The sequence below is a fragment of the Cetorhinus maximus genome, chromosome 24, assembly GCF_964194155.1.
Source record: "Cetorhinus maximus chromosome 24, sCetMax3.hap1.1, whole genome shotgun sequence".
NCBI classification, from domain to species: domain Eukaryota; kingdom Metazoa; phylum Chordata; class Chondrichthyes; order Lamniformes; family Cetorhinidae; genus Cetorhinus; species Cetorhinus maximus.
In genome coordinates this window covers 54,587,584-54,604,020 of record NC_135902.1, presented here as the reverse complement: position 1 = coordinate 54,604,020, position 16,437 = coordinate 54,587,584, and the positions used below count along the sequence as shown (strand labels likewise).

The 16,437-nt window shown below is 45.1% G+C and overlaps 1 protein-coding gene across 2 annotated transcripts in view; it reads left to right on the top strand.

Moving 5' to 3' along the window:
* Nucleotides 1–16,437, top strand: part of abcc3 (ATP-binding cassette, sub-family C (CFTR/MRP), member 3) — a 104,117-nt gene that overhangs the window by 47,260 nt on the left and 40,420 nt on the right. For both annotated transcript variants that reach the window (XR_013573341.1, XM_078529100.1), the window contains exons 12-19: nucleotides 671–874; nucleotides 1,957–2,103; nucleotides 3,804–3,891; nucleotides 5,931–5,997; nucleotides 10,952–11,078; nucleotides 15,231–15,407; nucleotides 15,493–15,660; nucleotides 16,200–16,383. Coding sequence is in view for 1 of the 2 variants with exons in the window: in XM_078529100.1 (XP_078385226.1) it covers nucleotides 671–874; nucleotides 1,957–2,103; nucleotides 3,804–3,891; nucleotides 5,931–5,997; nucleotides 10,952–11,078; nucleotides 15,231–15,407; nucleotides 15,493–15,660; nucleotides 16,200–16,383 (1,162 nt within the window). In the remaining variant the exon portion in view is untranslated. The remainder of the gene's footprint in view (nucleotides 1–670; nucleotides 875–1,956; nucleotides 2,104–3,803; nucleotides 3,892–5,930; nucleotides 5,998–10,951; nucleotides 11,079–15,230; nucleotides 15,408–15,492; nucleotides 15,661–16,199; nucleotides 16,384–16,437) is intronic.

The window sequence follows — 16,437 nt, the reverse complement described above, 5'->3', positions numbered from 1 at the left end:
CTCCTGCAGTGATGTCCTGGAGCTGAGGTGACTGACCTCCAACAACCACAACCATCTTCCTTTGTGCTGGGTATGACTCCAACCAGTGGAGAGTTTTCCCCTTGATTCCCATTGACTCCAGTTTTGCTTGGGATCCTTGATGCCACACTCGGTCAAATGTTGTCTTGATGACAAGGGCAGTCACCCTCGGCACCACCTTCTCAAGATTTTTTTTGGAAGGTGGAGTTTTGGGGCAGATTGCACTTTTAAACCCAGTGCTAAACTCACACCTTGCCTGTGGGGAATGCACTGTAGGTGAGTTTTAAATACAGGCCATCTTGTGCGACCTGCCTGATTCTCTTGTGCGACCTGCCTGATTCTCTTGTGTGAGCCGTGTGATCCTCCCACTCCCCTCTTGTGTGGGCCATGTGACCTGCCTGCCTCCTCTCACCCAGGCCATGTGACCCTCTCGCCCAGGACTTGTGACCCGCCCATACCCTTGTGCACGCAGTGTGACCCAACCCCTCTTGCCCAGGCCATGTGATCCACCCGTATTCTTGAGCGTGTTGTGTGACCCTCCCACCCCCTCTCACCCTGGCTGTGTGACCTGTCTGTACGCTTAAGCACGCCCTGTGCTGCACATTCCCCCTCTCATGCCTAGCACGTGATCATGCTCTCTTGTGCGTTACAGGCGCAACAGATGCAGCATAAAGACTCTCGGATTAAACTGATGAATGAGATCCTGAATGGTATTAAGGTGCTGAAGTTGTACGCCTGGGAACCATCCTTCGAGCAGAAGGTCCTGGGCATTCGTCAGAAGGAGCTCAGTATCCTGAGGAAAGCTGCCTACCTCAACGCCCTCTCCACCTTCACTTGGACAACTGCCCCTTTTCTTGTGAGTACCTGCTCCTCTATAACTCTGTGCAGTGGGAATGAGGCGGCCAAGTGGACCAGGTGTCAATGGTGAAACATTTAGGGGACAGCGATCATTGGATCATAAGATTTAGGTTATCTATGGAAAAGGACAAAGGACAATCCAGAGAAAAAATAATTAATGGGGGTAAAGCCAACTTCAATGGGGTAAGAACGGATCTGAGCCAAATAAATTGGGGGGTGTCATTTTGGTTGTACAGAACTTGAATATTGCTGCAAAAAGAGACATCTTTTGTCAAACTTTTTGTCTTGCACTCATCAGGACAATTTGTAAGAAAATATCAATGGCAGGGGAAACATCATATTCATACCTTATGAGAAGAAAGTGCTGAAAGTGGGTTGGCAAATGGAGTCTGATTGGTAGAGGCATTGTCATGGAGAATGCACCAGTTGATGGTGACTGACAGTTAACTGCCAAGCATTGTTTCAAATTTAAACCAGGCAGCTTGTCTCTGATTGGTCAAGACATTCCCCTTGGGAATGAACCAGCGAATGGCTGTTACTTATTTTGTTCAGCTGAACAGGCGCAATGTGTGTACCATTTCTTTCTGTCTGTAAGTACACACATTGCACCTGTTTAGGGACCAGAAAGGGGATTTACGCATGGAGGCAGAGGATGTAGCTGAGGTATTAAATTAATATTTTGCATCTATCTTTACCAAAGACGATGATGTCCTGGGAGTGTTTGATGGGGACAGTGTCGAGGGAACTTTACTCTGTATCTAATCCCGTGCTGTACCTATCCTGGGAGTGTTTGATGGGGACAGTGTAAAGGGAGCTTTACTCTGTATCTAACCCCGTGCTGTACCTGTCCTGGGAGTATTTGATGGGGACAGTATAGAGGGAGCTTTAATCTGTATCTAACCCCGTGCTGTACCTGTCCTGGGAGTGTTTGATGGGGACAGTGTAGAGGGAGCTTTACTCTGTATCTAACCCCGTGCTGTACCTATCCTGGGAGTGTTGTTGTCACTTTTACATTGGTAGTTATGCAATTCCACCAAAGATTGAACATTATTGGTTGCTGTGCCTTCTGTTCTAATTCAGGTTGCTTTGACCACCTTCGCAGTGTACGTGACAGTGGATGAGAATAATGTGTTGGATGCACAGAAAGCCTTTGTCTCTTTGTCTCTCTTCAATATCCTGCGGTTTCCACTCAACATGCTGCCCCAGGTCATCAGTGGTGTTGTTCAGGTGAGGCTGCCCTGGGACCTCCACATCGCGTCCTCTCAGACTCTCACTGCAGAGAGAATCCCATTTGGAAGCGTAGCAGGATAGGGTAACAAATCCCTTTTTACCTGTGGAGTTAAAACACCCAGAGGGTTCAGAGGTGACCTGTTTGAAATGCTCTGCTTCCAGGGAACTGAAAATTTGTTTTGGCTCGAGGTGAGTCTTTGAAATAATTTTCACTTTCATAACCTCAGCCATTTCAAAACTCTTTAGAGCCAATAAAGAACTTTTAAATCATGGCCAACATTATAATATAGGAAATAGTGCCAAAAAGTCATCCTCATGGAATCATACAAAGAACAAAGAAAAGTACAGCACAGGAACAGGCCCTTCGGCCCTCCAAGCCTGCGCCGATCATATTGCCTGTCAAACTAAAACATTTTGCACTTCCAGGGTCCGTATCCCTCTATTCCCATCCTATTCATGTATTTGTCAAGCGGCCTCTTAAACACCACTATCGTACCTGCTTCCACCACCTTCTCTGGCAGCGAATTCCAGACACTCACTACCCTCTGCGTAAAAAACTTGCCCCGCACATCTCCTCTATAGTTTTCTCCTCTCACCTTAAATCTATGTCCCCTAGTAATTGACTCTTCCACCCTGGGGAAAAAGCTTCTGACTATCTACTCTGTCCATGCCACTCATAATTTTGTAAACTTCCATCAAGTCACCACTCAATCTGCGTCACTCAAGTGAGAACAATCTGACTTTCTCCAACCTCTCCTCATAGCTAATAACCTCCAGACCAGGCAGCATCCTGGTAAACCTCCTCTGCACCCTCTCCTATGCCTCCAATACCTTACAGATAATGTCCCAGACTCCACCATCACCATCCCTGGGTATGTCCTGTCCTACCAGCAGGAGGGAGTTGCCCTGGGAGTCCTCAACATCGACTCAGGACCCTATGAAGTCTCATGGCATCAGGTCAAACATAGGCAAGGAAACCTCCCACTGATTACCACATACCTACCTCAGCTGATGATAGCCTTGAACTAGAGTCTGATCTCTTGGGAGAGAAGGAACTGTGACAGAACCACAAGTGAATGGATGTAGCAGATGGGTTGAAGATGTCCTCCTGCCTTGTGTTAATTCGACAAGGAATCAAAAATCAGCCGAATTCAATCAAAATACAAGAGCCGATTGAGATACTGAGTTTTATTCATAAGGATATTAAATATAATTATACACAAAGTGAGGAAGTGGTTTAAATTTATTCAACATACGAACGTAACAGAAAGATGCACAGGAAAAGATTCTGGTTAGTCAGTCCCCACTTCATCCACATGTGGTCCAGTCTCATACTCCAAACCTCACCCCTGCCTCCCTGAATCCCCCAAGGTGATAAAGAACCTGAAGCCAATTCAGGAAATTTCTGGGGAAACTTCTCTTTGATTTCTTAGAGCAATTAACAAAATATCAGGAAACTGCAATAAGCCAAGCTAGCCGATAACACAACCACAGCAACTGCAAACTGCCCCTCCCTTGCAACCATCAGTTCCCCTTGAAGCCTGTCGGAAACTGATGATTTGGTGGTTTGTTCACTGAGCAATGCTTCTCTGGGGAAAAGGAACACATCCTGATATTTAACTTTGTTTATTTCCTCTCTGTGTGGGCCTGCTCTAATTGGGGTTCTGGATCCCCCTTATACCCTCTTGATTTCTTAGGCCACCGTTTCACTGAAACGATTACAGAACTTTCTGAGCCATGATGAGCTGGATCCCACAAATGTCGAGAAACAAAAGATTGCTACAGGTAATCCTGTTCCTCTCTCAACCTGTCTGACTGTTTGCATCAAACAGTTTGGTTCTAAATATTGCAGTCTCTCAGAGCAATCACACTGTTTTTCTCATGATCTTTCTCTCTCTCTTTCCTAGTAATCATTCTCCCTTCTTCCATTTCTTTCTCGCTATCTCTTTCCTTCCATTTCTCTCTTCCCCTGTCTCTCTCTCTCTCTCTTTCCCTCTGTTCTTCCTCTCTCTCTGCCCCTCCCTCTCTGCCTCTTTTTGCCTCTCTCTCTGAATTACTGCCTGATTTGGGACAGAGAACAAGGTGAAATGGATTCCTATAAACTGCTTCCACAAATTTACCTTAAAATACCTGTCCCACCAAGAGCCCCATCTTCATATAAATGAGGTCAAGGATCATGGCCACACCTCCTGATTCGTTTACACCAACTTATGCCCCAAATAATGACCCCACTATATAGGTGTGGCAGAGGCCGGACAAAGGCATCCTAGGACAGGTACCACATAGAAAGGCTAGATTGTGTGCTGTTACTGATGGTTGGCTGTCTTAACAATCTCTTCAGTCCATCAGAGAGTCAGTCAGGACCTCTGCTGGTTTCACGTGGCTGTGCTCAGGGTCTGCTTTGTACGCAGGATGTGGATCTGCAATGGGAATCTCTCCAAATCTTTGTGTAATGGAGAGGAACAGGATGAGGACCTGGAAGATGCTAGATTGAAAGCTCTTGTGTCATCAATACAAAAGACATCTTTTCTATGTACTTGTGCCCACTCAACCACAGTCAATTATTAGGGCTTCTCTTTGTGTTACTGACTTCCCCTGGCTGAGGGAAAAAGGGTATGAGGGGTAAAATATTGAGTGAAGGAAATATGAGTGCCACAAGAACACAAGAATTAGAAGGAGGAGTAGGCCATTCAGCCCCTTGAGCATGCTCTACCTTTTGAAAAAATCATAACTGATCAGATTGTTGCTCTGAGTCCACTTTCCTGTCTGCAGGGGGTGTGTATAGGTACCAGATTCTTGACTTACCTTGGTTGCCCTTGTAAGATCATTGAACCTCTTCCTGTCTGATGTGGCAGCTCTTGGAGGAGTGGAAGTTACCCTGACTCTCCCTGTCACCTCCCTCCAGGCAGCCTGGACTCTCTCCCATGGACCTTCCTGCCAACAGCCTGGTCTTCTGGTCCTGAATGATCTCCAGGATTCAGACATTCTTGCAGAACCATGACCTTGCCCTGAAACCAGCCCTTAATGACTGCACAAGATCTCAAATACCCCTCCCTCCCAGTGTTGATGAACCTATCAGGAGTGATATTAGCACTCCAAGCCCACCTTGTATAGCTAATCAGGGGCCTAGGAGGAATTGACCATACATTTATGGGATTATCATGCTCCCATTTCACAGAGGAGAAGAGCAGCTGGATCCGTCCAAAATTCTGACAGTTCCATCCTAGGACCCATTGACATCTCTGATGCCCCTGTAAACGGGAGCTGGGGACGTCAGCTGGGGAAGGCCGTTGCTGGCACCTTAAAGCCAGATTGTTGTGCTTCATTGCAGGTTAAGAGACAAGTTTACTTTGCATCAGTCTTTTGTCAACATGTGTTTTGGTCATTATTTTAAAGTGCCCAGGTTACATTTGGAAATCTCCCTGATAAATGTCTCTCACTGGGGAGTTTTTCCAAATTGAAAGTGAAGTAGCAAAAAGCATTTCCCCATGGGAATCACCTTCCCTCACTCCCCTGCCCCCTGCCTCTTATCATTCCATTGTTGGAGATGATGAGGGAGTGTTACAGGAGAACCAGATCCACTCGGTTCAGTATCAGTTCCTGTAGCTCCCCCTTAATTGATAAGCCTTGCCCCTACTCATCACCTGGCCTGTTTCTGGCATTCAACTTACTCCAACTTAAAATAAGAACTCTTTCCTCTTTCCCTCTCTGCTTCTCCTCTTTCTCTCTGCTTATCTCTCTTTCCCTTTCTTTTACTCTTTCTCCGACTCTCGCTTTCTTTCTCTCTCTGATTTCCCATCTCTGAAGACTGTTGTGTTTTGCAGGACACGCTATCACCATGGTGAACGGGACTTTCAGCTGGGGGAAGACAGACCCTGTTGTTCTGGATGGGTAAGGACAGATGAAGCTGAGAGTTTATGTGTCAAAGTTTTGAGAGTAAAATCCTGAGAAGATTCCACCAAGTTTAATTGGATGGTAGCAGAGAGATGATGGAGAGGAGACATGGGAGTCAAACACATTGACAGGGCTTTGGGGCTTGAGCAGTGGGATGGGAGTCATGGGCACCGACAGGGGGCTGAGATGGGTCTCTGTGGTGGGCCAGGAGTTGGGATAGGAAATAGGATTCAGGGACATGGAGCGAGGGGGGAGCATCAACAGTAGGATAAGTTTGTTTGTTTGAATTTGCCTTAATGGGGTGCCAGGAGGGACACATTGTTGCTGCCCCTTGCCCCTTCTCCAGACCCACCTGAGGGCTGTTGCCAATGCTGAAGCTGGACTTAGGTTGCTGCCGAGGTTAGCGGTACGTTGTCATTAGGCACTGCAGTTTATGCTGCTGAAGCCTGGGGTCCAATTTCAGGCCTGTATCTTCTGGTACCCGCTGCTGACTGTGGGTGTAAACAAGTCTCTGGGATGCAGTTCACTCCACTCGGCCACGGCATCATGTGCAGATGGGAGACAAACTAAATCCAACGTTGCTGAAAAGAGAGACAAGTCAACATGGTTTTACTAAAGAGATTCCTGTTTAACAAATTTATTGGAGTTTTTTTGAGGACGTCATTAGTAAGGGAGATAAAGGGGAACCAGTAGATTTAGTATTCTTGGACTTCCAAAAGACATTTGATAAGGTGCCACACAAATGGTTCATAGGCAAGATAATTGCAAAGAAGTTGGAGGTAATATATTAGCATGGATAGAGGATTGGTTAACAGATAGGAAGCAGAGAATGGGCATAACGGGGCTTTTTCCAAATTGACAGGTAGTGAATAGTGGAGTGCCACAAGTATCAGTGCTGGGGCCTCAGCTATTTACAATCTATATTAATGACTTAGATGAAGAGACAGAGAGTAATGTATCTAAGTTTGCTTCATGATACAAAGCTGGGTGGAAAGGTAAGCTGTGGGGAGGACACAGAGAGGCAGCAAAGAGATATAGACAGGTTAAGTGAGTGGGCAACGAGATGGCAGATGGAGTATAATGTGGGGAAGTGGAAGGTCATTCACTTTGGTTGAAAGAATAGAAGAGCTGAATATTTTTTTAAAAGGTGAGAAATTTCTAAGCGTTGATGTTCAAAGAGACTTGGGTTAGCTCATACAAGGAATGCAAAAAGTTAACATACGGGTACAGCAAGTAATTAGAAAGGCAAATGGCATGTTGGCCTTTATTGCAAGGGGATTGGAGTACAGGAATAAAGAAGTCTTGCTTAAGATGTACAGGGTTTTGGTGAGACCACATCTGGAATACTGTGTGCAGTTTTGGTCTCCACATTTAAAAAAAGATATACTTCCATTGGAGCAGTAGTGAAGGTTCACTGGATCGGTCCCTGGGATGAGGGGGTTGTCCTATGATGAGAGGCTGAGAAAATTAGGTTGTTTTTCTCTGGAGTTTAGAAGAGTGAGAGGTGGTCTCTTTGAAATGTACAAGATTCTGAGGGGGCTTGATAGGGTAGATGCTGAGAGATAGATTCCCCAACCAGTGGAAACAAAAATTGATTGGCTGGCAGGTCAGCTCTGATTGGCCGAGGCATTGCCATGGAGAAAGCAGCAGGGAACTAAAGGCTTCCCAAGTTTCTGAGTAATTCAAAAAACATATGTTTAAACCTTGTACCATTTTTTCAATTACCCAGGAGCTTGGGGAGCCTATAGCTCAGCGCTGCTTTCTCCATGGAAATGCCCCTGCCAATCTTAGTCGACTTATCAGCCAATTAGCATCCTCCTTTCTCCTGCAGTATAAATTGTTGTGATTGTTTGAAATTTGGCATTCTTGTGTTTGTCCTGATGAGTGCAGGAGAAAAGGCTTTGGCAATATGTCTCTTTTTTTTCAGCAATATTCAAGTTCTGACTACCAAGCAACTGTTGAAATCAGACATCGTATTTTTCCTTGTTCTATGCTTCCTGAGCTAATGGGAGCAGGAAGCATTCCCAGAGCTGCGTGCAAATTTTTTGTCCCTTCTGTGAACTCAGTTTGTGTTTCTAATCTGTGTGAGCTCTCTAATGTTACAAATGCTAGCTGGCTGGTGTGAGTACCCAGTGTAGGTACATACGAACATAAGAATATGGAGCAGGAGTAGGCCACTCGCCCCCTCAAGCCTGCTCTGCCATTCAATAAGATTGTGGCTGATCTGATTGTAACCTCGACTCCACATTCCCACCTACCCCCAATAACCTTTCACCCCCTTATTAATCAAGAATCTATCTACCTCTGCCTTAAAAATATTCAAAGACTCTGTTTCCACTGCCTTTTGAGGAACAAAGCCCCAAAGACTCACTACCCTCAGAGAAAAAAATTCTCCTCCCCTCTGTGACCCCTAGTTCTAGATTCTCCCATGAGAAGAAACATCCTCTCCACATCCACCCTGTCAAGACCCCTCAGGATCTTAAACAAAAACAAAAATACCTGGAAAAACTCAGCAGGTCTGGCAGCATCTGCGGAGAGGAGCACAGTTAACGTTTCGAGTCCGAATGACCCTTCAACAGAACTAAGTAAAAATAGAAGAGAGGTGAAATATAAGCTGGTTTAAGGGAGGGTGGGACAAGTAGAGCTGGATAGAGGGCCAGTGATAGGTGGAGGTAACCAAAAGATGTCACAGACAAAAGGACAAAGAGGTGTTGAAGGTGGTGATATTATCTAAGGAATGTGCTAATTAAGGGTAGAAAGCAGGACGAGCAAGGTACAGATAGCCCTAGTGAGGGTGGGGGGAAGGAACCAAAAAAGGCTAAAAGGTAGAGATAAAACAATGGATGGAAATACATTTAAAAATAATGGAAGTAGGTGGGAAAAGAAAAATCTATATAAATTATTGGAAAAAAAAGGGGGAATCGGAAAGGGGGTGGGGATGGAGGAGAGAGTTCATGATCTAAAATTAGCACGTTCCTTAGATAATATCACCACCTTCAACACCTCTTTGTCCTTTTGTCCGTGACATCTTTTGGTTATCTCCACCTGTCACTGGCCCTCTTTCCAACTCTACTTGTCCCACCCCCCTTAAACCAGCTTATATTTCACCTCTCTTCTATTTTTACTTAGTTCTGTTGAAGGGTCATTCGGACTCGAAACGTTAACTGTGTTCCTCTCCGCAGATGCTGCCAGACCTGCTGAGTTTTTCCAGGTATTTTTGTTTTTGTTTTGGATTTCCAGCATCCACAGTTTTTTGCTTTTACCCTCAGGATCTTATATGTTTCAATCAAGTCACTTCTTACTCTTCTAAACTCCAGTGGATACAAGCCTAATCTGCCAAACCTTTCCTCATAAGACAACCCGTCAATTCCTAGTATTAGTCTAGTAAACCTTCTCTGTACGGCTTCCAACACATTTACATATTTCCTTAAATAAGGAGACCAATACTGTACACAGTACTCCAGATGTGGTTTCGCGGGTGTCCTGTACACTTGAAGCATTACCTCCGTCCTTTTGTACTCAATTCCCCAAACAATAACATTCTATTAGCTTTCCTAATTATATTCTGTACCTGCATACTAACCTTTTGTGATTCATGTACTAGGACACCCAGATCCCTCTGAATCTCAGAGCTCTGCAATCTCTCACCATTTAGATAATAAGCTTCTTTTTAATTCGTCCTGTCAAAATGGACAATTTCACACTCGTCCACATTATACTCCATTTGCCAGGTCTTTGCCGACTCACTTAACCTATCTAAGTCACTTTGTAGCCTCCTTATGTCCTCTTCACAACTTACTTTCCCACCTATCTTTGTGTCATCAGCAAATTCAGCAACCATACCTTCGGTCCCTTCATCCAAGCCGTTTATATAAATTGTAAAAAGTTGAAGCCCCAGCACTGATCCCTGAGGCACACCACTCATCACATCCTGCCAGCCAGCAAAAAATCCATTTATGGTGTGCTTGGTGTTGATGCGATGGACGTGTTTGGGAGATGATTCCTTTTCTGATTTGAATTCCCTCACCCTTAGACAGGGAAAAATCCATTTCTAGCCTCTGTCCCACTCATTTCTGCATCTTCCTGAATGTCCTTCTCCATTCTAAATATCCCATCATACACATGCTTTACCCTGTCCCTGCATCAAGATTCATTGCACCTTCCTCCACGGAGGGAAGGAACCAAGGAATTACTGGATGATAAGAGACCAAAATCCAGTTCTTCCTCCGTCCTGCAAGTCATGAGATACAATAATAATATAATTGTTAGGGGTTATTGAGAGGTGGATAGAACTTGGTTTCATATTAGTACCTTTTCCATCATCAGGGATTCTCAAAGTGATTCACAGCCAAATGATCCACAGCTGAATGTTGTTGCTTAGGCAAACACAGCCAAAGTGATGCACAGCAAGATCCCAATGCAACAAGTTGTTAACATCTGTTTTTAGTGATGTTGACTGAGGGATGGCTAGGATCTTGAGGAGAACTCCCCTGCTTTTTTTTTTAAATAGTGCCATGGGATCTTTACCATCCACCTGAGAAACATGACGGGACCTCAGTTTAATGACTCATCTGAAAGATGGCACCTCCAATAGTGCGCCACCCCCCTCAGTACTGCATTGGGAATGTCAGATTGGATTATGCGTCCAAGTCTCTGCAGCGGGATGTGACCTCATGACCTGACTCTGAGGTGCGAGAGCCACGCATTGGATTAACCTGCCTTACACTTTCCCAGAACCTCACAGCTGTTGATCTCCTTACCTCCCTCAGTCCTTCGATTGAAATCCTGAGCTTATATTCACTTATTATTACTTCCTGACAGGTCAACACATCTCTCCTGCTGTTATCACACTTAGATGAGTCCAGCACTCTGGGTCCTGTCCAGCCTCGAAATGTCTGATTATGAAAACTGATGTCTCCAATGTGTCCTTTCTGTTTTTTTTTAAATCCAGGATCAATATGATGGTGCCGCAAGGCTCACTGGTGGCAGTGGTCGGTCATGTTGGATGTGGCAAGTCTTCACTCCTCTCTGCCCTTTTGGGAGAGATGGAGAAGCTGGAGGGCAGAGTGGCGATCCAGGTGAGCATCCCACTGTCTGATGACCCACTCCTCATGTGAGGGGTTGACCAGCGAGTGCAGGTCTATTGTTGAAATTGCAGTCAGGCTCCAGTGGATACATCTGAATGTTATGTTGACAGATGAAGTAGGAGGAGGAGTGTGCAGCATAAACACCAGCACAGACCAGTTTGACTGAGTGGCCTGTTCTGTGCTGTAAAATTCACTAACTTCTATGAAAGATCTTTGGATTTTGAAAGGAATTGACAGGTAGATAGAAACTTTTTCTACTGGTAGGGGAGTCTAGGAAAAATGGACATAACCTTAAACAGGTGGATGGAATTAAGATACAAGTCAGCCATGATCTCATTAAATTTGATAGACTCAAGGGGCTGAATGGCCTTCTACTGTTGCTCCTATGATGATCACATTGGAGTCCAGTCTACTTGTTTAAAAACCCACTCCCTTCTGGCAGGTGTCCCTTTAGCCTCCACAGAGAATGACATTACGATTGAGATGGGCAGAGGACAGCAGCATCAGAGCAAATAAATCCATGGTCCACTGTAACTATCCAGTTGCCTAGTAATCAGGCCGAGGACCTGCCAATCACTGGAAATGTCAGGGGACGTCCATGAGTAATTCTTATTTTGAAGAATGTTCATCAGAATCGCTGAGTTAAGAAGTCATCCACCAATACTGCTGTCCATTAAAACCAGGATATATAATCCCTATTGCTTACAGCAGGTTCATGCTACTGTAGCACAGTAACAAATACTCCACGTGTATGGAGCCCTTTTGCCCAGTTCTTTCCAACTCCACTCTGATACTGCACCTTTTATATAAAATGCAGTCAACATACAAACTGGAGCCCTACACAAATGCGATGGATTTAGAGAAGCTTTAATACACACAAAGTCATTAACAAGGTGATCTTTACTTATACCAAAGCAAAATAGTGCAAATGCTGGAAATCTGACATCAAATACTCAGCAGCTCTGACAGTATCTGTGGAGAGGCCGGGACTTTCCAGCCCCATCCACCGCCGGGATCTTCCGGTCACACCGAGAGTCAATGGACTTTTGGCTGGGCTGCAGCGTGTTCCGCCTGGGTGGGACTGAAAAATTCCGGGTTTAATCTTTCAGGCAATGGCCTATCATCAGAATGGGGAAGAAAATTGAGATTTAACAAGTTTTGAGTAAGTACAGAATGAGGTGGAGGCAGGTGGGGGAGAAGAACAAAAGGCAATATCTGTGATAGAAAACAAAAAGCAGGTCCAACAGCATCTGTGGAGAGAAAGACAGAGTTAACGTTTCGAGTCCATAAAGGTGGCAGTGAATAAGATTCACTAAGATAAAGGCAAAATACTGCGGATGCTGGAAATCTGACACATGTTTTTGTTTCAGATTTTCAGCATCCGCGGTATTTTGCCAAAATCTGTGATAGGGTGGAAGGCAGGAGAGCTTAAATGACAAAAGGAGTGATAGAGCAAGGAAAAAGAGCATGGTAACGGGGCAAGTAAAGAAACAAAAGATGGGTCGAGTGAAGGTGTAAACAGAAATAGAATCCCAGTGGCAAAAAGAGGGACAGTGATTGCGATCTGAAATTGTTGAACTCAGTGAGTCACAAACTTCTGGAGCTGACAGGCTGAGTATTTTCAGCATTTTCTCTATTATTAATTTATGATTTGCTGCTGTGTTCAATACACCTTAAGGATGGGGAGAACTAGGGAGTGCACACAGCTGTTTCTACGTAAAATACACTGAGTGCTTAAGAACAAAGAACAAAGAAAAGTACAGCACAGGAACAGGCCCTTCGGCCCTCCAAGCCTGCGCCGATCATATTGCCCGTCAACTAAAACATTTTGCACTTCCGGGGTCCGTATCCCTCTATTCCCATCCTATTCATGTGTTTGTCAAGCTGCCTCTTAAACACCACTATCGTACCTGCTTCCACCACCTCCTCTGGCAGTGAATTCCAGACACTCACTACCCTCTGCGTAAAAAACATGCCTCGCACATCACCTTTATAGTTTTCTCCTCTCACCTTAAATCTATGTCCCCTAGTAATTGACTCTTCCACCCTAGGAAAAAGCTTCTGACTATCTACTCTGTCCATGCCACTCATAATTTTGTAAACTTCTATCAAGTCGCCCCTCAATCTCCGTCGCTCTAGTGAGAACAATCCGAGTTTCGCCAACCTCTCCTCATAGCTAATAACCTCCAGACCAGGCAGCATCCTGGTAAACCTCCTCTGCACCCTCTCCAACGCCTCCATATCCTTCTGGTAATTGGTGACCAGAATTGCACGCAATATTCCAAGTGTGGCCTAACCAAGGTTCTACACAGCTGCAGCATGACTTCCCAGCTTTTATACTCAATACCCCTGCAAATGAAGGCAAGCATGCCATATGCCTTCCTGACTACCTTATCAACCTGTGTTGCCACTTTCAGTGACCTGTGGACCTGTACACCCAGATCCCTCTTTCCGTCGATGCACTTAAGGGTTCTGCCATTTACTGTATAATTCCTGCCTGTATTAGACCTTCCAGAATGCATTATGCATTACCTTGCATTTGTCCGGATTAAACTCCATCTGCCATTTCTCCGCCCAAGTCTCCAACCGATCTATATCCCATTGTATCCTTTGACAATCCTCTTCACTATCTGCAGCTCCTCCAACCTTAGTGTTGTCTGAAAACTTACTAATTAGTCCAGTTACATTTTCCTCCAAATCATTTATGTATACCACAAACAGCAAAGGTCCCAGCACTGATCCCTGCGGAACTCCACTAGTCACAGCTCTCCATTCAGAAAAGCACCCTTCCACTGCTACCCTCTGTCTTCTATGACCAAGCCAATTCTGTATCCATCTTGCCAGCTCACCTCTGATCCCGTGCGACTTTACCTTCTGTACCAGTCTGCCATGAGGGACCTTGTCAAAGGTCTTACTGAAATCCATGTATATAACATCCACTGCCCTTCCATCGTCGATCATCTTTGTCACTTCCCCGAAAAACTTGATCAAGTTAGTGAGACACTACCTCCCCTTCACAAAACCATGCTGCCTCTCACTAATACGCCCATTTGCTTCCAAATGGTAGTAAATCCTGTCACGAAGAATCTTCTCCAATAATTTCCCTACCACTGACATAAAGCTCACCAGCCTGTAATTTCCTGGATTATCCCTGCTACCCTTCTTAAACAATGGAACAACATTGGCCATTCTCCAGTCCTCTGGGACCTCACCCGTAGCCAGTGAGGATACAAAGATTTCTGTCAAGGCCCCAGCAATCTCCTCCCTTGCCTCCCTCAGTACTCTGGGGTAGATCCCATCTGGCCCTGGGGACTTTCCACCTTAATAATCTTCATGACGCCTAACACCTCTTTTTTGATCTCAACATGATCCAGGCTATCTACACACTCTTCCCTAGACAAATCAACTGCTAAGTCCTTCTCTTTGGTGAATACTGATGAGAAGTATTCATTTAGTATCTCTCCCATTTCTTCTGGCTCCACACACAGATTCCCACCTCTGTCCCTGAGTGGGCCTACCCTTTCCCTGGCTACCCTCTTGCTTTTTACATATGTATAAAAGGCCTTGGGATTTTCCTTAATCCTGGTTGCCAGTGACTTTTCATGACCCCTTTTAGCCCTCCTGACTCCTTGCTTAAGTTTCTTCCTACTTTCTTTGTATTCTCCACGGGCTTCAGCTGTTCCCAGCCTTCTAGCCCTTACGAATGCTTCCCTTTTCTTTTTGACTAATCTCACAATATCCTTCGTTATCCAAGGTTCCTGAAACTTGCCATGCTTATCCTTCATCCTAGCAGGAACATGCCGGTCCTAAATTCATATCAACTGACGTTTGAAAGCCCCCCACATGTCATTTGTTGATTTGCCCTCAAACATCCGCCTCCAGTCTAGATTCCTCAGTTCCTGCCTAGTATTGTTATAATTAGCCTTCCCCCAATTAAGCACCTTAATCCGAGGACTCCTGTTATCCTTATCCACCAATACCTTGAAACTTACTGAATTATGGTCACAATTAAGATGCTGTGTCTGACGACCTTGAAAATGATGCTATTGCAAATGGATAATGATTATCATGTGATAATGTGACTGCCCGTTTTAACAGTGAAGACTGCATTTCGGTGATATTTGAGTGTTTTTTTTCTTGCAGGGATCTGTAGCCTATGTTCCTCAGCAGGCCTGGATTCGGAATGCCTCGCTAAAAGACAACATTGTCTTTGGAGAGCCTCTCAGCGAGCAGAAATACCAACAGGTCTTGGAGGCCTGTGCACTAATCACTGACCTGAATGTACTGCCTGGTGGGGACCAGACTGAAATCGGTGAAAAGGTAAATATCTTCACTTGTATCTACCCCTTCCCCTCCTGAACTTGACTGTATCTTTCACGCTAATAATCCAGTGCTTCTTGTATAGGGAATAAACCTATCGGGAGGGCAGAAGCAGCGGGTGAGTCTGGCCCGAGCTGTGTACAGTGACATGGACGTGTATCTCCTGGATGACCCCCTCTCAGCTGTAGATGCACATGTGGCTAAACACATCTTCGATAAAGTTATTGGCCCAGAAGGAGTGTTAAAGGGAAAGGTAAAACAATGAAACATCTTTCAGCAATACGGTGACTCTGTACAGTTACACAGTGAGTGACCCTAAACCTGAATAAACAGTGACTCTGTACAGTTACAGTGAGTGATCCTTACCCTGAATAAACAGTGATTCTGTGCAGTTAGTGAGTGACCCTAACCCTGAATAAACAATGACTCTGTGCATTTACACAGTGACCCTTACCCTGAATAAACAGTAATCAAATCTAATTGAATGGCGGAGTAGGTTCGAGGGGCCTTCTCTGATTTGGCTCAGTATGAAAATTCTGAGCATTTCTGTGGTGACATTTGAGATAATACTCTGCTTTCTGAAGCTGGTTCTTGGCAAATCGGTGAAGAACTTAGTTTGAAGGCAGGGTGCGATGAGTGTGTGTCAGGTGGGCCCACCTGCAAGGGGCTGTGCATTGTCCAGTTTTTGCTGTTCTGAGAGAGGAGTGGTGCTGAATCCTTTCAGCTGCTTATCTTCCAGTCTGATAGATCTGAGCTCCATCCATTTTACCTTTTGACTGTTTGGCTTTGCAGACCCGGGTGCTGGTGACACACGGGATCAGCTTCCTGCCACAGGTGGATCAGATTGTGGTATTGGTAAATGGCAAGGTGTCAGAGATGGGATCGTATCAGGAGCTGCAGAATCAGAATGAAGCCTTTGCAGAGTTCCTGAGAAACTATGCACAGCGAGACGAAGTGGAGGAGGATGAGCCAACAGGTATGTGAGTTTCAGGTTGGGGAACTATGGCTCACGGGTCATGGGAAGGAGATC